At 46.1% G+C, this 24,957-nt stretch overlaps 1 protein-coding gene across 2 annotated transcripts in view; it reads left to right on the top strand.

Moving 5' to 3' along the window:
• Positions 1-24,957, top strand: part of CPLX1 (complexin 1) — a 180,826-nt gene that overhangs the window by 118,600 nt on the left and 37,269 nt on the right. For both annotated transcript variants that reach the window (XM_077345591.1, XM_077345589.1), the window contains exon 3: positions 6,520-6,695. In XM_077345591.1, coding sequence (XP_077201706.1) covers positions 6,520-6,695 — 176 coding nt within the window. The remainder of the gene's footprint in view (positions 1-6,519; positions 6,696-24,957) is intronic.

Genomic DNA, 24,957 nt, shown 5'->3' on the forward strand with positions numbered 1-24,957 from the left:
GATTGATTGTCCCAGAATTTCCCTTCTTCCAGCTTCCAGTTCCTCTTAATCTTTTTTTCTTCGATGTGTTGATCCAATGCTGCCGAAAAAGCAAACTTGATACACCTGCGTGTAGGAGAGCATTGACTTTTTTTAACAGCATTCTACTGATTGTGCGTAGATGCAGTTCTGTGCATTGGTTGGAAAAAAAGCAACACATAAAAAGAATCTTGATCCAGATAAACCTCAAGAGTGCAATGCTTTATTAACGTGCCCATGTTTAGCAGCAACGTAAAGGAGAGAAGAAGCAGAGGTATCAAAGGGCCTCTCTCTGTGCACATAAAGTGTTTTCTACCACGTTTGGAAATAAAACAAGGAACAAGGGAGTAGTTTAAGAAAGCTGTCAAATTTCTCACTTGGTCTGATTTGATTTGAAACCTTTCATATCAGTCCCCCCCACCCACCCCACCCCTCGCCGGGTTCAAATTAAACCAATGAATTTTCCTTTTGGGATAATTTTAAGTTACCATGTATTACATATCTCCCTGTATCACATATGCACGTTTTGACGTTATTTATGCATTGATAAATCATCATTCTGTATTAGCTATAAATGACAGGCATTGTGCAATGTGAATAAACTGTATATGCATCTATTGGGGAGGAATGGGAGAGGAAAAGGACATAGGAAAGGGGCCTTGTTCCAAACTATCCCCAGGCCCTCCCTCTGAAAGGAGAGAGAGAGAAAGAGAGAAAATGCCTGCCTGCCTGCCACCACTCCAGCCCTGCTACCCACTGTCAGGTCTGGGTTAGAAAATACCTGGAAAGTTTGTGGGTGGAGCCAGGAGTGGGCGGGATTTGGGATGGCGAGGAATCCTAGGGACTCCGCCCTCCAAAGTGGCCATTTTCTCTGGGGGAACTGGCCTCCATCACCTGGAGAGGAGCTATAATTCCAGGGGATCCCCAGGTCTCACTAGGGTGGGCCAACCATCAGGTGTGTCCTGAAGATCTCCCAGAGTTCCAAATGATCTCCAGGCTGCAGAAAACCATTATCCTGGAAGAAATGTTGCTTTGGAGGCCAGGCATGATATCCTGTTCAGGTCCTTCCCCTCCTTAGGCTCCGCACTACCCGGAATCCACTCCCATATCTCCATGAATTTCCCAACCCAAACGGCGCAAGAAGGAAAATGTGGTGTACTTACCCAACTGGCTGACTGCCTCCTCTGTTTGGGCCACACAGTGTTCCAGTGGGCCAGGAAACTCCATCACTTGGCATGAGGGTTGTAAGCTCTGGCTTGGAAAATACCTGGAGACCTTTGGGGTGGGTAGGAGTTGGGGCCAATTTCTTTAATTGATTTCAATAGGACCACTGTCGTCCTCAAGGAATGCAATGTTTCCTCCTTGCCTAAATCTGCAGCACCAGCCAGGGCAAGGCTGCATTCTGGCATAAAGGTAAAGGTAAAGGTATCCCCTGTGCAAGCACCGAGTCATGTCTGACCCTTGGGGTGACGCCCTCTAGCGTTTTCATGGCAGACTCAATATGGGGTGGTTTGCCAGTGCCTTCCCCAGTCATTACCGTTTACCCCCCCAGCAAGCTGCGTACTCATTTTACCGACCTCGGAAGGATGGAAGGCTGAGTCAACCTTGAGCCGGCTGCTGGGATTGAACTCCCAGCCTCATGGGCAGAGCTTTCAGGCTGCATGTCTGCTGCCTTAACACTCTGCGCCACAAGTGCCTATAAAGCAAACGCTTAGAAGCAATGAGCCTCTCTTTTTTCTTCTGTCACCTGTTTTTTCTTCTGTCACCCAATAGCTGAGTTCTGTTTCCCGAGTAGCATACTTCATTACAGTCGGGGCAGCTCTAACCGGAGATAAACTAACTGGAGATAAAGCTGATGTACTTCTACTGACATGGAAATGTCTAGGGAAAATAAAAAAGGCTAAACTTAGGACAAGCTTCCGACAGCAATTTTTATATGGGTCGACTGGTTGTGGAGCTGGTATACTACAGGGATGCTGCACTCGAGCCAGAAAATCCCCGAATCAAATCTTCCCAGTAACACAATGATGTAGGTGGGGGAGAGGGGGGGGGGTCCTGAGTGTCAGCTGCAACACCAATGCCAGCATATCCTAAGGTGGGCAGCTGCCAGGGCCCAGGACTTTAGGTGGGACCCGTTGTTACAGACCCTGACTCCACCCAAGTATTATTTTAATTATTATATTTGTTGACCACCACTCCCAGCCAGCTTGGTGTAGTGTTTAGGAGTGTGGGCTTCTAATCCGCACTCCCCCACATGCAGCCAGCTGGGTGACCTTGGGCTCGCCACAGCACTGATAAAGCACTTCTGACTCCTTTAGGTAGAGAAAAGCAGCATACTCTTCTTCTTCAGTAATATCAGGGCTCTCTCAGCCTCACCCACCTCACAGGGTGTCTGTTGTGGGGAGAGGAAAGGGAAGGCGACTATAAGCTGCTTTGAGACTCCTTCGGGTAGAGATAAGCGGATTATAAGAACCAATTCTTCTTCTTCTTCAGTCCAGCTGGCTCACGGTGGTTTACCTCAGTTTTAAAATTCAACCCAGTATCCCAATCCTAACCCACCCAACCCTCTTCCCTCCTGGCCATTCAATGGCCCTACACCAGCCTCCTGCCCCATGTCACAGGAAGGGAGGTGTCCCTGCTATAGCCTCGGTTCATGGATTTGCAGGGCCTATAACACCAAAGCCAGTTTGAGAATTTGTGGAGCCTTAGCAGAGCACAACTTTACCTGTTACTTGTGCTGTAACAGCAGGGCACCCTTACCAGGGATAGCTGGAACTCTGGGAGAACAATGGAGAACGTTTCCCCCCTTTTTTTTTACTCTTTTGGTCCATAAGCCACTCAAGAGCCCCAGCCCAGGAGAAGTTAAATTAGCCTCAACAGAGCCAGGGCTTTTTTGGCCTTGGAGCTGGCCTGTTGGAATGCTCTCCGGAGCAAGATCAGGGCCCTGCGGGACTTAAGATAGTTCTGTAGGGCCTGCAAGACAGAGCTGTTCTGCCAGGTTTATAGGCCCTCCCGATCCAGCCTGTCATCTCAGGGTGGCCTCCTGCATTCATAAAACACAATTAAAAGTTGAAACCATTTAAATCATTGTCCATCATTATTAATGGTACTATAAACTACATGCCAGATCTCATAGGCTAGACCAGTCGGTGAACTTGGTTCTAAAGGTTTCTTATCCTTCTCTCAGGAAGGAAGGTGAGCGAGCGTGAAGAATATGAATATGTTGCAACAGGGAGGCGCACTGATGTTCATTTTATCTGTTTGCCCGAACTGGCCTCAACTGTAAGCCTGGCAGAAGAGCTCCATCTTGCAGGCCCTGTGGAACAGTGCTGGTTCCATTAGGGTCCTGATGTTCTCCATGAGCTCATTCCACCAGGCAGGGGCCAATGCAGAGAAAGTCCTGGCCCTGGTCGAGGCCAATCGGACTTCTTTGGCGTCAGGGACTACCGGATGATTTGCAATTGCTGAGCCAAGTGCTTTCTTGTGAACGTATTCAAATAGGTGGTCCCTTAGGGAAACAGTATGAGCCTCTTGTGGTGCAGAGTGGTAAGGCAGCAGAAATGCAGTCTGAAAGCTTTGCACATGAGGCTGGGAGTTCAGTCCCAGCAGCCGGCTCAAGGTTGACTCAGCCTTCCATCCTTCCGAGGTCGGTAAAGTGAGTACCCAGCTTGCTGGGGGGTAAACAGACTGTGGAAGGCACCTGTCAACTACCCCATATTGAGTCTGCCAAGAAAACGCTGCAGGGCGTCACCCCAAGGGTCAGACATGCCCCAGTGCCTGCTCAGGGGATACCTTTACCTTTAGTGAAACAAGTATGAAGACTCCCCCCCAGCATAGTGTGAAGGCCCCCTAATAGTTCAGAACTGTGAGTCCTGTAGCGCATGCTCCATGTGCTACTAAGATCAATCTCCCATGCCCTCTCACCTGTTTGTACCTGGGTTCCCAGCAAGCCAGAGTAATTGAGGGAAAGCATGGGGATGTTGCACAGTGGTGGCACTCAGCATGGCAGGGGCAAGTGCTGCAGGCCACTGAGCATGGACAGAAGGAGAACTCACAAGCATGTGGGGACACATAGATGAGGGAGTGGAACGGTGGGTTTGACAAGGTCCCTGGGCACTATCTGCTCAGCCCCCTAATAATCTGGAGCCAGCCCTGGTCAGCAAGCAGGTTGCATGAGTAAGACAGCACTTGAACCCAGGGCTCTATCCCCCATACCATACTAGCTTCCAAGCAGGGCAGGGAACTGGGATATTTAAATGGCCATTGGTACTGGCCCTGGTTGGGTCTGAGTCAAGTGTCCCTGTGCCGCTTGGCTTGCTCGTGGCCCTCCAGGGCAACAGCCCATCGAGAACTCTCCGGGTAAGCTGAAGGACCAATCCACTCTGCTTTCAAGAGTTATGCAATTGCTACTGTATGAAAACTTTGAGGATTCTCAATCTCTATGGTAATTTCTAGGGGGAATGCGTTGGCCGGGAAATGAATAGACATGCTAATGATTTTCTACTTCGCGATCTCTCCCTTCTCCCAGAACGTCTTGTGCCTCTGCCCCATTAAATTCCAGAGAGTACAATCATCAGCTCATTAGGCTATCTGCTCCTGAATATCAATCCATTCTTAAAAAAAAAAATTAGCTGGGTACAGTCAATTAGGGATGGTGCTGAAATGAAGGGAGCCTCGAATGAACAAGTCCATCCACAAATGGAGAGGAAAGCCTGCAGTCTCAAGCTTGCTATTGACACAACAGCAGCCATTTGCAACTGGGCTGTCATGCCCACCCAGGAAAAGCCAGTCCGTGGTTCCTCCAGTGAGGAGAGTCGAGTAATAGGCGACAGACTTCTCCCTGAGAGCCTGTAAAGATCCCACCTCTCTGAGTGGACAAGACTAGCCCTGATAGACCAGAAGAAGAAGAGTTGGTTCTTATATGCTGCTTTTCTCTACCCGAAGGAGGCACAAAGCGGCTTACAGTCGCCTTCCCATTCCTCTCCCCACAACAGACACCCTGTGAGGTGGGTGAGGCTGAGAGAGCCCTAATATTACTGCTCAGTCAGAACAGTTTTATCAGTGCCATGGCGAGCCCAAGGTCACCCAGCTGGTTGCATGTGGGGGAGCGCAGATTCAAACCCGGATCGCCAGATTAGAAGTCCGCACTCCTAACCACAACACCAAGCTGGCCGATGGTCTCATTCACATAAAGCAGCTTTCTGTGTGTCCGTATGAATAGAAGGCTGTTGCCATCAGCAGTTCTGTCAGGGAGATCCCCAAAAAATATTTAGACAGGCACTGTCCCTTGTGCAGTGAAGCGTGTGGAAACTATATTGCACGTCTTGGTCTATTGTCCTTTTTAGAAAACAAATTTGCTTTCAATATTGAAAACAAGAAAGGACTATCCGACACTTCCACAATTTCATTCCTTTTGAATAACTGCACTCCTGACACGATCGACAGTGTGGAATATTTTTTTTGCAGTGTGCCACAAGGCTGCGCCAACAAAAGGCCGTGGCATGATTTTTTCTTCTTAATGTTATCTTTATTCCCAAATTAACCTACCAAGTTTTGTTATTATTTATATTTTTTTGCATTTTACTTGATGAATATTTTATTTATTTACTTATTTTTACATTTATATCCCACCTCTTTTGACAGATGTCGCATTGAGGCAGCTTACAGCATATAAAACCATAAAACAAGATAGGCGGTAAAGGTAAAGGTATCCCCTGTGCAAGCACCGAGTCATGTCTGACCCTTGGGGTGACGCCCTCCAGCGTTTTCATGGCAGACTCAATACGGGGTGGTTTGCCAGTGCCTTCCCCAGTCATTACTGTTTTACCCTCCAGCAAGTTGGCTACTCATTTTACCGACCTCGGAAGGATGGAAGGCTGAGTTAACCTTGAGCTGTCTGCTGGGATCGAACTCCCAACCTCATGGACAGACAGCTTCAGACAGCATTTCTGCCGCTTACCACTCTGTGCCACAAGAGGCTCCAAGATAGGCCATAATACCCATTAAAACATTAAAACATTAGGAAAAATAGTTACCAGATGGTGGTCTGACTCAACAGTGACTCTCCATCTCAACTCAGCTAATCCCAACCAGGACCAATAACATCCTAATGATGTATAATTGGTCCATGATCTTCCACGTTCAATATGAGAAATCATAGGGCGGGACCCCCTGATCGTAACTCCAGTCAATCCCCCCGTCCTTAACTGAATGCCTGGCAGAAGACCTCCGTCTTGCAGAACCTGCAACATTTTATACGCCCTTAAAAGATATATGATGTTGATGAATATAAAGCATCTTCAGTTGTTCATGTGTTGGTGTACATCGCTTCTTTGTCGATGTTCTCCAGGACGTCCTGGCACGCACACAATCTTCACACACGTCCTTTACCGAATTCACCGGAACTATAATTCGCAAGAGCTACCTGGTGTTCAGTTATTCCCCTGCAGAAGGATTCTCTTTCGCATGACTTTTGCTTACAAGGTTTGTCTGTTTCCTTAGGGGCGACCAAAGACATGGGGAAGATGCTGGGCGGAGAAGAAGAGAAGGACCCCGATGCCGCCAAGAAAGAAGAAGAACGGCAGGAGGCCCTCAGGCAGCAAGAGGAAGAGAGGAAAGCAAAATACGCCAAGATGGAGGCTGAAAGGGAAAACGTGAGGCAAGGGATTCGGGACAAGGTAGGGTTTGATTTTGGACCGATTCCCACTCGTCCTCATGGGACGTGAGCAGAGTGGATGTGGAATGATTGCCAGCCATGCATGATGTCACCAGCTAACGGCAATGTGTACACACGCACAAAAGTTGGGCTTAAGTCCCTTCTGATTATAATGGTTGTCATCATCAGGATTTATATTCCATCAGTGCTCAGCTACTCTCAGACCTCAATTTAGGCTATTTTTGACTGTTGGATCATTGGAGTTGTTTATTTGAAAAATACATAACTGCGGCTCCAAAGATCAATGCAGGAAAGCACTGCTTTTGATGTATTTTCCTGAACGTGTTGTCAGTTTTGTGAGTTGTGGGTCTCTCTGGCCGGATGCAATGCCCTACCTTCAGCAGTTCTTTTAGGACAATACCAAAAAGCAGAGGTAGTCAAACTGTGGCCCTCCATATGTCCATGGACTACAATTCCCAGGAGCCCCTGCCAGCAAATATCCTATTTTGGTGAATTAGGATGGTAGTGGTCCTTGACCTTTTAAAAGTTTTCCTTCTTTTGGATAATTCCAATGCAGAAATATTAGGAAACACAGCTAAATTTCTGCAAGATGCCATCGAATTGTGTCAGGACCGTTGTTAAGGACAATCCTTGTATACTTATTCATTTTTCTCTTATCTTTGTAGTTCCTTGGTTGTTTTAATCCATTTGTTCTTATATTTACCCATTCTAATTCTAACGGTGACATAGTTTTAAAGGTAGAAGTATCCCCTGTGCAAGCACGGAGTCATGTCTGACCCTTGGGGTGATGCCCTCTAGCATTTTCATGGCAGACTCAATACGGGGTGGTTTGCCAGTGCCTTCCCCAGTCATTACCGTTTACCCCCCAGCAAGCTGGGTACTCATTTTACCAACCTCAGAAGGATGGAAGGCTGAGTCAACCTTGAGCCGGCTGCTGGGATTGAACTCCCAGCCTCATGGGCAGACTTCAGACAGCATTTCTGCTGCCTTACCACCCTGTGCCACAAGAGGCCCATAGTTTCAGAAGCCAATAAAGGATTTGGATCTGTTAGCTGCAGTTTTCCTCGTAAGAGGGAAGCTTTGTACGGCAAATCTACTGCAGGTGTGAAAATTATTTTATAGTGTTTCCCCAACTGCTGAGGCATGCACCATCCTCACATATTTACGATTTAATTTTTTCCCCATTCATCGGTAATGATTACTAGAAAGCAAAGTCAAATTTGCAGTATGCAAGACTGCGAGATTGGCAGAAATTTACCAGCCAACTATGAATGTGTGCATATTTCCCAGTTATGCTTATTGAGTTATCTCACTGGTGGGGGTGGGAAGATGGTTGTTAATTAGAGGATGGCATTTGATTGAGGAAATTTCAGACTGACAGAAGATGAGGCTGTGACACAAGAAAAGAGCAGCAGGTTTCCACCTGGAGAGCCACAGCGGTGATTAAAGGGGTCAAGGTTCAATGGTTGAGCATCTGCTTGGCATGCGGAACGTCCCAGGTTCTATCCCCAGCATCTCCGGTTAAATGGGGTCAGGAGGTAGGTGATGGGAAAGACCATGGCCTGAGACCCTGGAGAGCTGCTGCCATTCAGAGCAGAAAATAAGAAGTTCCTGACAATTAGAGCAGTTTCTCAGTGGAACAGGCTTCCTCAGGAGGTGGTGGGTTCTCCATCTTTGGAAATTTTCAAACAGCGGCTGGAGAGCCATCTGATGGAGAGGCTGATTCTGTGAAGGCTCAAGGGGCAGGTTACAGTGGATGAATGATAGGGTTGTGAGTGTCCTGCCTAGTGCAGGGGGTTGGACTAGATGACCCCTTCCAACTCTGTGATTCTATGATTCTAAGAGGGTGCGTATAAACATGTTCCAATCCATATTCTGTCCTAAGCGTAAGGCAAAACATTTTGTTTCCATTTAGTGACCCTCACAGAGCTGTTGAGGGTTGTAGGTCAGGAAAAGGACATGAGTTATCTGGTCTAAACCCACAGATTTCTGTGTCTTAAGGCAGAAATAGATGTAGAGTTGGTTCTTATATGCCGCTTTCTTCTTAGTGGAAAACAGGAACCCACTGATGACTCCAAACAAATAACATTTGCACCGATGCTTCTATATTGACTGCAGGGTAGAAATGCCATGCCACCTTTCCAGTTCAGTTCCAGGACTAGTGAGGGAAAAGATAGAAAGAATTGTGCTAAATGAGGAGAGCCATTAAACAGCATAAAACTGACAGGCCTTGTAGCATGCAACCTGGAATCGAAGACATGGTACAGTCACGATTTTCATCTGCCTGTGCACACTTCTGTACAGAATCAGATATAAATTCTCGTTTTGTTCCTTCTGCAAATCAACGTGGCTATTAGGCTTGCGGAAAGGGGAAGTGGAATATTGCTACAACATTCCCCAAAATAGTTTGCATGCTAAGCATGCACAAGAGCACATGGAACGAGGAGCATGCTTTACTGAGCTGCATGATATCAGATTGCAGAGTAGTTCTGGAGCATCTGTGTAAGCTTTTTTAAAAAATCCATTAAAAGAAAGTGGTTTATAGGTGACCAAGGGCAAAGGGGTCTACGCTGCGTAAAGGACTGGTTCACATGTCGAAATTTGTCACTTGATGACTTCATTATCAACAACCTGCACTGGGGTTGGACTAGATGACCCTGGAGGTCCCTTCCAACTCTATGATTCTAATCCAGCCCACCAGTTGAAATCTTCATTCCAAGCCTATTCTCTATGCCACCAATCGATGTGGTGAGGCAGGTAGCAACCGCAGTCAGGGCTTTTTCAGTGGTGGCCTTTGGAATGCCTTGCCCCTTGAGGTTCGCTTGGCACCTACTCTACCATGTCCTGGGTCCCAAGCCAAAATTTTCTTTTTTACACTGGTTTTTAATAGCTTTTAGAGCTGTTGGTGGTCTGCTTTTAGCCTGAGGGCTGGTTTAACGGATGTTTTTTAGGCTGCTCAAGGGTTGCTTTATGCTGGTCTTAATGGGTTGCTTTTAATATTGATTATGTTGTTTTTTATGAGTTTATACTGGTTCTTTATTCACAAGCTGCCTCAGGCATTTACAAAATAAGAGGCAGTGCATATATTTACAACAAGAATAATGTCATGATCACTTGCATAGACGATCCCAGGTTTAACAACACAGGGAGAACTTTTGCATCCTTAAGGCTTTTGTGAGTGTGAAGGACACAATTTATTTTAGCGGTATGCCAGAAAGCTTTCTATAGTACCTTGGTGAACGCAAGGAAGCAAGGAAGGAAGCAAGGAAGGAAGGGAGAGAGAGAGAGAGAGAGAGAGAGGGAGGGAGGGAGGGAGGAAGGAAGGAAGGAAGGAAGGAAGGAAGGAAGGAAGGAAGGAAGGAAGGAAGGAAGGAAGGAAGGAAGGAAGGAAGGAAGGAAGGAAGGAAGGAAAGTTATCAAACATGCAATTCCTTGAGAAGAAATGTCTCAGGAAACTGTTCCTTAACAGATCATTTACCAGACAGTTCCTTAGGAGGAGATAATTTCAGAGGCTATTCATAACTTGGTAGGTGGCTTCCTAAGCTGGGGTGCCTTTTGACATTATTTCCAAGATCTACAATAATAATATGAAAAAACTGATAAGCTCTCCAGTCACTTTGCTGGTGAAAAGTGATATCAGAGGGCCCCGTTGGAGATGGCACAGTTCCGCAGGGCCTGCAAGATGGAGGAGCTCTTCCACCAACCTTTTGGTTGTGGCCAATGACCTCATAACATCTGCAGACCCAACCCAACATAACACTCCTGCTGGCATGTCTTGCCCAGGAAAGATCTACTGATAGTGGCCAATCGCTGGGTTCAATGACAATTATTGATGTTGCTAGTCGTTGTCAATTTTGCTAATATGTTCTAAACTGTTTTAACGTTTATGTTATCTTATGTTATATTGTCTTATTTTAACTATTTGCAACTGTTGTATGATGCATAGCACCCAGAGCCTGTTTGTGAGGACTGTCTAGAAATTCCATAAATCATAAATAATAATAATAATAATAATAATAATAATAATAATAATAATAATAATAATAATAATAATAATAATAATAATAATAATAATAATAATAATAATAATAATGTTCTGGCTGATTTATGGCAACCCCAGGGAAGGGACGTTTGAGGCAAGAGACAAATGAAGGTGGTTTGCCATTGGCTGCCATTTATTTATCATTTATGTATTACATTGGTATGCCGCCGCTCACGGACCTGCCGTATAGCGATCCTGGACATCCTTGGTTGTCTTCCATCCCAGGCTATCGCCGCTTAGCTTCTGAGATCTGATGAGACAGGGGTAATCTGGGCCATCCAGGTAAGGGCTGTCAATCCATTGACCTTTCCTAATTTAGACCCATCCAGTAAAAGCCAGTTTAGATTTAAAAGGAAATTGGATCGCTAACGTATCTAAGATATGTCCATTCTTTAGATTAGTTGTAGTCAAACTGTGGTCTTCCAGATGTTCATGGACTACAATTCCCATGAGCCCCTGCCAGTGTTTGCTGGCAGGGGCTCATGGGAATTGCAGTCCATGAACATCTGGAGGACCACAGGTTGACTACCCCTGCTTTAGATGGCCTCCAGGATAAAAAAAAAAAGTTATGATACCACATCGCAGCTAACTAGATTGTCCCCCTTACAGGCCTTTGTGTTGTGTGATGATCCCACTGTTGGGCTTGTGTCTGGGAGATACGGATTTTAATCCCCACTCTGTCATGGAAGCTTGCTGGAGGACTTTGGGCCGGTCATACTTTCTCACCTTAACCTTTCCTCAGGGGGTGGTTGAGGAGAGGAGAATGATGTCAGCTGTGTTGAGTCCCCATCGGGAAGCAAGGCAAGGTATAAATGAAGCGAAACCAATGAAATAAATTGCTCCTCCTTTCACAGAGCCCCTTCTGGTGCTTTGATTCTATTTCAGGTGTTTTCGGTAGCCGGTGCGGCCGCTGGAGGCAAGGCCTAATGATTATGAGATGTTGATCACCAGCCAGAGGCACGCTCCTGCCTCCTATTCAAACTTAAAAATTCATTTCCTCTTTTCAGATAGGAAAGTTAAAATACGCGAATGCTGGGCTTGAGAGAGCCCATGGGAAAATGGCGTCTACTGGTGAAGGTTCTGAACGAATCCAACCCTTCCTCTGCAAGGCTTTTTTTTTTTTACAAAATTCTCTAGTTTTAGTCAAACTGTTCAATGTGTTATGAGCATATTCTCAGGGGGGGAGCCCAATCCGGGTAACATTACCTGTGGGTATCGTTTAGAGGCCCCAAGGAAACTGTCTGGCAAGAGAAGCTGCCTGTTGCCAAAGAAACAAATTTTGAAGATGTTATATCCTGCCGGGCAACGTCGAATATGCATTTGGTCTCCGCGATTCTCCCCGCAGCTGTCTCTAGGCCGGAGAATATTCAAGGCATGCCTGAAGGTCAAGGGCCTCGAACAGAGATAATGCTTTTCCCTCCCTGTTAATCATGTTCTGTAATTCTGAAGATAAAGTTTACATCCCGGGTGACCGCGCTGTCCTGTCTGGCAGGCTCTAATGACATCTTCTTTTTTTAATTATTGATAACCCACAAATGATGCGAATTTCAACGAGCCCGGATGATTAATGGGATCCTCAATATCGTGTCTGAACTCTTACCAGCCGTGATAGATTTTCTGGGGACTGTTTGTGATCTGCAAAATATTAGGAGCTCTGAAAAATGAAACAGCCCTCTTTTCCGACACTCTTTATTTTACCGATGGCGATAAATATTTAGTTAGTTAGTTAGTTAGTTAGTTAGTTAGTTAGTTAGTTAGTTAGTTAGTTAGTTAGTTAGTTAGTTAGTTAGTTAGTTAGTTAGTTAGTTAGTTAGTTAGTTAGTTAGTTAGTTAGTTAGTTAGTTGCCGTATTTGCCGGCGTATAAGACGACTGGGCGTATAAGACGACCCCCCAACATTTCCACTCAAAATATAGAGTTTGTTACTTTACATTACAGTACTATGGGCCACTATGGGCAGCTATGTCTTTCCCAACTGAAGTGCACCCGGCATATAGGACGACCCCCCACTTGGAGGCATGTTTTTCAGTGGAAAAAAGTAGTCTTATACGCCAGCAAATACTGTAGTTAGTTAGTTAGTTAGTTATTTGGATTTTTATACCGCCCTTTTTTTCTACCTGTAGGTGTAGATGATGTCGCTACAAACGCACATACACATGATAGTGGTTTAAATGTGGACACACAGAGAACTATGTAAGGGTCATCAAATCAACTCCGATTTAGGGCAACTTGAAAGCAAGGGGGCTTCCAAGGCAAGGGAGGTAAGAGATGGCTTGCCATTTCTTTCCTCTGCAGAGATTTCCTTGGTGGTCTCCCATTCAAGTGCCAATCCTATTTAGCTTCCAAAATCTGATGGGACTGGGCTATAGCATGCAGCCTTTCCTTCAAAGATAGACAGGCAGAAGGGGAAACAAATATAACCTCATATAATACTTGGTGGTCATATCACATGAGACCCAGCTTAGTGTAGTGGTTAGGAGGGCGGACTTCTAATTTGGTAAACCCGGTTTGATTCTCTGCTCCCCCACATGCAGCTCTTCTGACCCAGCAGTAATATCAGGGCTCTCTCAGCCTCACCTCCCTTACAGGGTGTCTGTGGTTGGGAGAGGAAGGGAAGGAGATTGCAAGCTGCTTTGAGACTCCTTTGGGTAGAAAAAAGCGACATATAAGAACCAAGTCTTTTTCTTCAGTAATCTCAGGGCTCCCTCAGCCTCACCTTCCTCACAGGGTGTCTGTTGTGAGGAGAGGGAAGGGAAGGCGATTGTAAGCCGCTTTGAGACTCCTTTAGGTAGAGAAAAGCAGCATATAAGAACCAACTCTTCTTCCTCTTCTTCATATGAGTAAACAGCTTTCATTTTCATTACTGGACATTGCCTCATTATTCAATCTTATTCTCACCACTCTATTAAAAGCACAGAATAACTGTGGATTGTAAGAGACGCCCCCCCCCCAAAAGTAAAGCAACATTAAACAGCCTCTGTATTTAGTAGAGTTTCTTTCAACAAGGTCAGTTTTTAAAATACTTCTTCATTGAAAATCCTTCATTGAAACCAAGAGCACGTATCAGACAAGGAAATGGTGTAATCTGGTAGGGGCACCCTCCATACAATCTCCATCCCCACCCAGTTCTGCTGTTGGCTTGATGCATCCACATCTAGAAGCTGTTCGCTTCTTCGGTGAGCAGTAACTCATGCCCTGCCATAAGTTTTGATAGCCTTTTAGGCGCTCCTAGACTCCTACTCACTGCTACACACAGACTAACACAGCTACCCATCTTGATCTAGCTAGAACAATGGTTCCCAACCTTCCTAATGTCGTGACCGTTTAATACCATTCCTCCTGTTGGGGTGACCCCCAACCATAAAATTATGCCAGTGTTCTTTCACAGAAATTAAACCGAAACTGGCCAACGGCTTGAAGATCCATTGTTCTTGATTGTATATAAATTGGGTTTTTTCCCCGGGGTTTCTCAGTTCTGTTCTGCCTCTTGTCCCACCATGCCCATCTCATTCTTTTCTACCTGCAGGAGGAGCAGCAACAGTGACAGCGCCCCCCTACCCCCTGGCCAAGCTGCTTGCCCTGCCGCTGCCCCTGTGAAAGGGTCGTTCGACCCCCAGGTTGAGAACCACTGAGCTAGAAGCTGTGCTAGAAAGTGATAGGCAAATTCCCCCGCGGCCCTAATAGGAACTGGATCACCAACTATGGGCAGCAAAAACAGAAGTGTCTTAAAATAAATTAAAAAAAAATGTTTTTGTTCGTGCTTACATATGAATATTTATGGATTCATCTACTGCGGCATTCTTGCAGTTCCACTTGAAAACTGTAAGGCAGGTATGGGCAAAAACAATCTACTTACCTGCAGCCAGTTTTTTCCTTGTGCTCATTTCATGTTTCGTCACTCCTCTTCCTACATGCTTTGTGTCTTGGATGTGCTCCAGCTGAAGCAGCAAGGATCCCCTGTTGGAAGAGGAAGTAGAGACATTGACTAAATGACTTTTGGGCAAATGGGTCTCTAGCGTTTGTACTGTTCTGTAAATTACGCCCCCATTTGCAAAAAGGAAAAAAGAGAGAAACTCATACCCATTTCAGCAAACAGGGAAGTTTCATTAAACTCAAGTCAGGGGCTTAAAGTAATCCCCCCCCCCCCACACACACACACACACACACACACAGCAGTTACGGACCTCGGCCCCCTAATCTGATGAAAGCCACTGGTGCCAGCACAAAAGCGATGCATAAATTTGAAATTCATCTTATTATTAACTGCACACTGAGTAATAATTCCAGAGCAGGGGAGGATTACGAGCAAGCGAAATTACTGAACTGAATTTTCAAGGCATCGACTTTCTATAAATTTATGACTTAGACCGGGGGGGGGGGGCACAGAAATCCTTATTGGATTTGCAGCTGATGCAAAACTAGAGGCTGAGGCGTGAACATCTTAGACTAGCGATCCCCAACCTGTGGGCCGCGGACCACATGTGGTCCGTCGACTAATTGGAGGTGGGCTGCGAAGGACGCCTTCTCCCCCCCCTCGGCCCTTTACTTCAATCCCCCCCCGGCCCTTTACAACACACTTTGGGTGTCATTGTCTCCCATCACTCCCAGATGGGGCTATCTCGTTGCAGAGAAACAAGCTCAGGGTTCCCACTGATTTGTCATTGTCATGAGTTAAAATTTCCATGAAAATAAAATGTTCCTTATGTTCATTGTTGTGGCGTGTCTGTATCTTATTTTGAAGGGATGTTTAAACATTACCATAGCGATCAGAGAGCGTTAGGGCAGTGGTTGAGAGTAGAGGAGTAAACTATCCCCCCCCCCCCACTGGGCCTTAGTAAAATTGTCAAGCTTTGAGTGGTCCCCGGTGATAAAAAGGTTGGGGACCACTGTCTTAGACGATGGAAGTCACAGACAGAATGACCTTGTCAAGCTGGAAACCTGGGCAGGAGCAAACAAAACGAAAGTTCTGCATTTCGGCAAAAAAGGAATCAAGTGCGCAGACACCAGACTAGAGATACATGGATTGGCAGTGCTACATGTAGAATCATAGAATAATAGAATCATAGAGTTGGAAGGGACCTCATGGGTCATCTAGTCCAACCCCCTGCACTATGCAGGACACTCACAACCCCATTGTTCATACACTGTAACCTGCCACCCCCTTAAGCCTTCACAGAATCAGCCTCTCCATCAAATGGCTATGCGAAAGACATTCAGGGGAAGCTATAAAACTGCTCTATAAGAAAGGGATTGCAGCACTGTTCCATTGCCAGTTTGGCGTAGTGGTTAGGAGTGTGAACTAATCTAGAGAGCTGAGTAGCACTACTTGCCACCAAATTTTTGCCTGCTATGTGAAATGTCCAAGGAACCCTGAGAAAAGCAAATGGGTTTCAAGTTTCACAATGGAAGGGCAATTTCTGATATTTCTAGACAGAGCTTTGCTCACCTTAAGCCTTGATCCAGCTATTAATAAACACAGTTGAAAGGGAAACAGACATGAGCTGGACTGAATTTGGAGGACAGGCAAAGGTCATTTGAAGGACACAGCAAGGCAGAATACACTTCCAAAGAGCCTCCCTTTAAGGAGAGTGGAGGGGTGTTTTCCTTTAAAATTCAACATGCTGTAGGTAAATAATTCCCTTAAACAGTAAAACTCAGCAAGGTGTGGATTCAATATATATCAAAGCTGCCTCCTGACTTCTAATAAGATCTGGTCAGCAACATCCCTCGGGTGTCCTGTGCAAATCCTGCTGCCTGCAAAAACTCAGCTTCTTTTGGTTCTCATCTTCTCTAAACAACACTCCTATTTGCAAAGGATACAAAAGAAAAAAGGAACTCCCACCAGAGCCTACAATAAATTTGCCAAGCCACACTAGGCATGTGATCCTATCTAAGCAAAATAGAACAGAGAAAATTCCAGACTGAGATTCAGTCCTGTCTTGTTGTGTTGTTGTTGTTCTAGAATGATTGACAGGTGCTCATCCAATCTCTTCCTGAAACCTTTCAGCAACGGGGACTCCACCACCATCCGAGACTGCATAGTCTATCTACAAACAACCCTCCTCATCAGAACATGCTTTCTAATATTTAAGAGGCACCTACTTTCCCATAATCGAAACTGCCCATAATTGATTGCTTCATGTAGAAAGGGGGGGGGGGGGAGATGGAGCCTTATTTGAGCAAAGCAAAGGAAAAGAATCCCTGTTTTATATGCAGCTAAAACCGTTGGTTCTACATTAGGCACTGGGGAGAATTTTGGATACAAAGAAGTTGTAAATAATATAAGGCAGATAATAATATAATGAAGGCAGATAATAATATAAAATAAATGGATGAATCCTCATGTGTTGACCTGTTCTCATTTAAAATAGTGGGGAATTGGAACAGAGCATTGGCACCCTGCCTGTTCCATATGTGTTCCTCTCTATATATCTATTAAGGCCTTGGAGGAGGAGCGTGTCTCATGTCTTAAGTGCCACTCAGCGCTTAACACCCATTCATGGAGGCTGTCCCGCCCCTGAGTGCCTCCTCCTCCAACCGGCTTGCCTGTCTGTCCAGCGTCCAGCCAATCACCTTCCGTCCCCCACCCCTGACCACCCCCTCCTCCTTTTACTTCCCTCCGAGGCGCAGAGGCCACAGATCCCTGCTGAGTGAGAGCTGCCCCTGCCAATGAGTTCCCTAACAGCTGTCTGCGGCGTTTCCAGGTTCCGGATGGAGGGAGAGGCCGTTCCGCAGAGTTCTTCCACTCCACCCCCTAATCTATCACCCATTGTATTCCTGAATGCAACGGGCTTGGCTCCTAGTCCTACCATAAGGTGGGATATTGCTCTGGTATGGTATTTTGTCCATGAAATCCCCCTCCATGACAAAATTTCACTATACATATTCAAAGGTGAGACAGAGAGTTCTAAATGTGTGCTGTTTTTAACTTCAACTGGCTAGCTTCTGTGACAGACAGCAAATGGTTAAGTGTGAGTGACTTGGATTCAAACGGAATTCTACAACGGAGAGTGGCAGTTAGAAGTGGCAGTTAAGAAAGACAGCTGAGGGCGAAGGAGAGTTAAACAGAGTGAGAGGATCAAGAAGGATCCTGAGTTAAGGAAGTGGTATGATTGGCCCTTCCCTGAGCGAAATAGACAGGAAGGCCTGGAGGATCGTTGTCCATGGGGTTGCGATGGGTCGGACACGACTTTGCACCTAACAACAACAAAAGGGGGGGGTGAGCCCAATCAAATGGATGAGACAGGGGTAGTCAAACTGCGGCCCTCCAGTTGTCCATGGACTACAGTTCCCAGGAGCCCCTGCCAGCGAATGCTGGCAGGGGCTCCTGGGAACTGTAGTCCATGGACATCTGGAGGGCCGCAGTTTGACTACCCCTGGGATAAGAGGTTTGGTGACTACCATTTACCAATACACAACACACACACACACACAAACACTCCTTTAATTTAATTTGTGTGAATGTTCCTTACTTCACAAATTTAAGTATTTTTGAGACAGAGAAGATTAAGCTTGTTTATTTAAGCAGAAATTGACAAGAAATCTCCCCCTGTGTTAAATTCCTGTCTGTATAACCCTGGGGTTTCTTGATGACCCTGGAAGGGTTTTCTGAATGGGTGAGATTTAATTAATTTTTATATATTTTAAAAATGGGTTCAACATTTATCAGGTGGTATGACCATATATGGGTGTGTCAACCCACCCACCCCTCCCCAAGTGGCCCATGATGGCCCTGGATGGAGGAGCCCTGGATGGGCAAGTACACATCTATGTTTCCCAACCATATTCTGCATGATCGTGCCCCTTCTGGGGTTTCTCGGTGCCTGAAGAATGTTTCAGGGGTTTCTCAACAGTAAACAGGTTGAAAAAGGCTGGTATAACAAGACAGCTACTTGTTGGTGACAAGCTATCAGTTGTTTAGGTTAATATAAACTTACCATATTTGCTGGCATATAAGACGACCCCCCAACATTTCCACTCAAAATATAGAGTTTGTTACATTACAGTACTATGGGCCACTATGGGCAGCTATGTCTATCCCAACTAAAGTGCACCCGGCGTATAGGACGACCCCCCCCCCCACTTGGAGGCATGTTTTTCAGGGGGGGAAAGTAGTCTTATACGCCAGCAAATACTGTACTTCATTCCAGTTGCCTGTTCACCTTCTAAATCTGATACCTACCGGACTATTTCCCCTCAAAAGTGAAGTAAAGCAATTTGTTAGTTTTGAATTACCACCAATCTCTCATGTGCTGTTAGACAAAAGATTTTAGTCGGTCCCTCGGTTCCCGAGGCTAGATCAGTATATATTCACCCACATTTAAACAACGGAGTGGTACAGACTGAGAAACAAAGAAGAAATAAAAGGTGGTGCTCAGCAAGAAAAACATAAAAGGGACCGAAAGGGACCAAAAAGATTTCAGCTTCACTGGACCCATCTGTGGTCGTTTATGCATCTGCCAGGATGGGAGCATTGAGACATCTGAACATGTATTACTCCAATGTAGGCTATACGATCCATTCAGGGGAGAACTTATACCTTCCCTACAGAATAAGCCCAACTCAGAGGCAATCACAGACATGTTGTCAGACAAAAGCACAGAAATAACTTCTGTTGTGGCCAGATTTGCTTGGAGAGCTATCAAAACAAGGAAGACCTGGGTGGATTCGGAGCAACTTAAGGTAGAGATAGTCTCAATTGCTTGAGATAATGCTTGTGAGTTTTAAAACCAGAATGATTCTTATAGCTGGAATGTTTTTATCTTTTATAATATTTTAGTTATCAATGATTCTTTTATCTTGTTGATGCCAGATGTTTTTATGTATCTTGTAATTTGACTACTAGTCTAGTACCGTAATAATAAAGACTTGACTTCACTGGATCATTCTGACTTGCCTATTAAGAAATCAAAATACGATCACATGTTAGATATCACACAATGCCATCTCTCAGATGTGGCCAGATAGTAAGCAATGTGGTCTGCTGGCTACCAAATCCTAATACAAGAATACTTATTTAACTTAATTACCCATATTAGGAATAGCGTCTGTGATCTCAAAGTGGCTTCTGTATTGAATCATAGCTAGCTTGATGTTCAGTGATATATATAATTATACCAAGATTGTTTTCAGGGAAAAGCCATTCATCCCTACCGCTTAATGCCTCTGTACATCCTGCAAAGTCAGAGCGATTACATCAATATTAAAAGCTGACGCTGTACAGCAAACTGAATTTTCTCCCTCCCAGAAAGTAATTTCATCTGAAATTATTGTTGTGGACCTCAGCAGTCTTATCTTGGCTTTTCCTCCCTCTCTGACTTAATAAATAACTTACTGGGCAGGCAAAACAAATTGCCTCCTCTTATACACCTGCCTTAGTCGAAAAATTCGGCATTGTTCGGGGGTCATTTCAGGCAGCCTTGAGAGTCTCTCTCTCTCAGATATGTGGGATCTGGTTCTCTATAAACAGCCTCCATGCAGTTGAGAGAACACCAAAAGTCCTCCCAGTGTGAACTGGCCCAACTGCAGAGGTCTTTCCCACAGAGTCTTCATCACTTTTCTCAGTCAGTGCCAATCCAACAGGAATGTCCCATGCGCTGCCCACCTGTGCCATGGGAAATGGTCAGGAAGACTGTAAGCCTTCCATCTGAGACCACAGAAAGCTGCAACCCTGACAGACCACTCAGTATAACGCAGCCTCCTGTATGTTGATGGCAGTTGTTTCACGGAAGGGGCTGGGGCTCACTGACAATCTGCCATGCACACAGAAGGGGGGCATCATCTGGGCCTGGAATTGGGGCCACTGCGGGTGGGCAGTGCTACATTCTGCAGGGGATTGGCCGAGATGACCCTGAAGGTCCCTTCCGACTCTAGGATTCTATCATTCTAAGGTGCCTGGAATCTTCAGTGGAGGGACCAGATGGGGCGTGCTATGAAAGACCAAGACCTAAGCCGCTATCAATCAAAGTAGCCAGCATTATCCTGACGGGCCACTTGTCTGACTCGCTATCAAGCATCTTCATGTACACAAATCCCAACTGTTTGGGCAAAGCGGTTATAGTTCATTGACAGAGCAGCTGCTCTACATGCAGTAGGTCAGGGGTCCCAACTGTTGTTTGTGTGGGTGCCAGGGTGCCATCTGCACCCTTCCTGGAGCCCATCAACTGCTTTTAAAAAGTCAGTAGATCCGAGTGGGACTTTTGCATTGACTGTACAGATTTCTTTTTTTTAAATGTTGTTTTGGCAGCAGCTACCCCCCCCCCCAGCACAAGGATCTTCACTGTGTGACTGAAGGTAAGCTGCAGCCTCCATTTTGTGGCTGGTCCCGCTTCCTGCAGTGGCCTGCAAGCCAAATAGGCTGGTGCCCTGGCATTTCCAGGGAAATACTTGGCATTTCCAGGGAAAGGACCAGGTGTCAAGTGATATGAAAGACCCTAGAGCAGCGGTAGTCAACCTATGTTCCTCCAGATGTCCATGGACTACAATTCCCATGAGCCCCTGCCAGCAAACGCTGGCAGGGGCTCATGGGAATTGTAGTCCATGGACATCTGGAGGACCACAGGTAGACTACCCCTGCCCTAAAGCAGGGATTCCCAACCAGGGGTCCACAGGACCACCAGAGGGAGTCCACAGCCTTCCCCCTCCAGCCTTAATGGACTTGGCCACAAGCTAGGGAACTGGCCGCTTCCATTGCTCCCCCTCCCCCATCCCGATTCCCCACTCCCCTCCACAGTTCCTCTTAGAGCTCACTCAGCCTCCCCTACTTCCCAGGGTGTCTGTTGCGGAGAGAGGAAGGGAAGGGGATTGCGAACCCCTTTGAGACACACAAAGCCAGCTGGGTGACCTTGGGCCAGTCCCAGTTCACTCAGAACTCTCTCAGCCTCACCTCCTTCACAGGCTGTCTGTTGTAGGGAGAGGAAGGTTAGGCCATTGTAAGCTGCTTTGAGACACCCCCGAGTAGTAAAAAGTGGGGTAAAAAACCCACAGCTCTTCTCTTCTTCTTCTTCTTCTTCTTCCTTGAGTCAGACAGGTTTGACTACATGCTGACAGCACTGAGGGTAATGAGAATCAATTCAGACTGAAGACAATGCTTCCTTGATTGCTCACATTATTGATCTTATCCAAAGAAGGATCACACGGCGAACGTGCTGAACCGAGCTCTGCTGTGTAGCCAGTCAGACTGAGACGTGCATTTCCTGTATTAGCAAATAAATTACTGAAAAAGCAGCAAAAGAGGGATGCTGTTCGAAGCAGCTGAAAATATCCTTGAAAAGCTGCAAGCCCTTGGGGAGAAAGCAAAAAAATCCTGCATTTTCCAGTTGCTTTGCGGCATATGACGTTCTTTAAGACCCTTATGGCACTGGCCAGAGAAGAATTTATATTTATGTGTACTGTATAATATAGGCTTTCCCAACTTTTTTACCATTCAGAAACCCCTGAAACATTCTTCAGGCTTTGAGAAACCCCGGAAGTGGCACGATCATGCAGAATATGGTCCGGAAGCTGTGGACACGCCCACCCGGGGCCCCTCCCCTCCCCACCCTTTCCAGGCCCATCATTGGCCATTTTGGGAGGGGTGGATGTGCTGACGTGACCTTATATGGCCCTATCATGATAAACGTCTAACAAATTAAAAAAAATATATTAAAAATTAGTTAACTTCCACCCATTTAGGAAACCCTTCCAGGGCCGTCAAGAAACCCTAAGATTTCATGAAGCCCTAGCTGAGAAAGCTTGATCTAATGGGATAATATGTCAGGATGGCAGATATGCCTGCCTTTCACTTTGAGGCATGCAACACCCAAACATTGACCCACATTCAGACGGTGTCACTGCCTGAAGGAGTCTCAAAGCAGCTTCCAATCGCCTTCCCATCCTCTCCCCACAACAGACACCCAGTGTGGTAGGTGGGGCTGAGAGAGCGCCAAGCAAGACTACTCTGTGAGAGCAACTCTAACAGGACTATGACTACTCCAAGGCCACCCATCTGGCTGCATGTAGAGGAGCAGGGAACCAAACCTGGCTTGCCAGATTAGAAGCTGCTGTTCTTTACCACTATACCAAGCTGGTTTACCACATGAGAGCAATGGAACAGTCTCAAACATAAGCTATAGTGCTACCTCACCAGGTACATTATTACAACCTACATTATTACTGTGGTTCAAAAAATGTGGGTGTAGACAAGTGCAGGTAAACATTCTAATTGAAGCCAAACCGTGGCTGCCCTGTCAGCCTTCATGGATCAATAACCAAAGCAAATATTCCCCTAACTGTGATGCAAGGATTCGTGGCCTCTTTCCATTCCTGCCCCCTGAGCATGTCACTGGAATACCCAGCCGAACCACAAAGCCTCCTTCACACACAACCTTCCCTAGGTACCATATAATCAGAATAAACTGGGAAAGGGGAACAGGAAGGATCGACAGAGCTTCCTCTATTCATTATGTACTTTTTTTTTTTAACGGAAGCTCAAACTATATTCTTGGAGTTCCTGCTCCCCTTCCTGGGAAACTGGAAGGACATTTTTTTAAAGTAATCAGGATGGGCGTGAGAAGGACTTGACCTCTGTCCCTATAAATGGCCCTCAATCCCTGCAAATGCACTTTGCAGACCACCCCCCAGGAGCCCAAGACCCCAATCTGAGAAAGGTTACCCTAAGAATTAAAGCGATATATTAAGAACCAATTTCATATGGCTTCGACATTCAAGGTAACAGAAAAGTCGCTTACTGAGTTTTTTTTTCGCTTTCCTCGTTTAAGCTTAGCCAAGAAACACAATGGAGGTTGTGACTGCTGAAAACAAAGGCTTTGGCTACTGAGATAAGGGCTGCCATCAAGTTTTATGTCACCGTCAATGGGATGTGATTGGTAAGACAGTCAGGATAGGGTGCCAAGCCCAGCCTCCCTCTCCAAGCAGGGCTTTCATCCAAATTGCATCCTTGACCTTTTTGGTGTAGTGGTTAAGAGCAGCACCTTCTAATCTGGCAAGCCAGGTTTGATTCCCCGCTCCTCTTCATGCAGTCAGCTGGGTGCTGTTCTGACTGAGCAGTCCTGCCAGAAGATCTCAGCCTCAGCTACATCACAGGGTGGATGTGGTGGGGAGAGGAAGGGAAAGCGATAGAAAGCCACTTTGAGACTCCTTCAGGTAGAGAAAGGTAAAGGTAAAGGTATCCCCTGAGCAGGCACTGGGTCATGTCTGACCCTTGGGGTGACGCCCTCTAGCATTTTCATGGCAGACTCAATACAGGGTGGTTTGCCAGTGCCTTCCCCAGTCATCACCGTTTACCCCCCAGCAAGCTGGGTCCTCATTTTACCAACCTCGGAAGGATGGAAGGCTGAGTCAACCTTGAGCCGGCTGCTGGGATCGAACTCCCAGCCTCATGGGCAAAGCTTTCAGACGGCTGCCTTACCACTCTGCGCCACAAGAGGCTCTTCATGTAGAGAAAAGTGGGGTGTAAAAACCAGAACATGATACAAGTTGTACCAAGACCGCACTGAGAACCCCACACCAAACCCCAACTTACATACACAAAGCAGAAAATAGATTTCCTTGCCCGTGCATGCAGTTGGCTAGATTAGCACTGATTGGTTTAAACTGATTGGCTAGATTAGCATTGATTGGTTTAAACTGATTGGCTAGATTAGCCTTGATTGGTGTAACTGATAGGATCAGGCGGACCGGATCCTCGCTGCGCATTGGTCAGTTGCGTGTCTGCTTGGATCCTGCCTCGGCCCTCAAGCTCGGCCCTCAGCAGACCCACTTACATACCACAATCTTTTTTAGAAGTAAACAGCAGGCATTCACTCCTACAGCAGAAGGCAAAGAGCTGCACGTGGATACTCCCCCTGCAATCCTGGGCAGGGTTATTCCAATCTAGGACCAGTGGCGTCAACGGACTCCAATTGGACTAGTTCTGTCAAGGATTGCTTTGTGTTTTTGCCACTGCTTGACCCAGCCTCCACTTCAGGAAGCCCTTTAGATTCCGCAGCTGCCCGTCAGAAACGACAAGAGTGTGCCCGGTGAATAATAAGACACTTACCCCAAAATTATTTCTAAAATCTTGATGCGAGAGGGGTACATGCGTTCATGGAATGCAGATTCAAAACGGAGAATCGCTGCACATCAGAGCTGATTGTTGTGGGCACTTGCCATAAAGCATCTCATCTGGAACCCTCGAATGGAAATGAAGGGAAGTATTAAGCCCATTCAAAATATTACTAATG

Source organism: Paroedura picta, chromosome 7 (genome assembly GCF_049243985.1).
Source record: "Paroedura picta isolate Pp20150507F chromosome 7, Ppicta_v3.0, whole genome shotgun sequence".
Lineage (NCBI taxonomy): Eukaryota > Metazoa > Chordata > Lepidosauria > Squamata > Gekkonidae > Paroedura > Paroedura picta.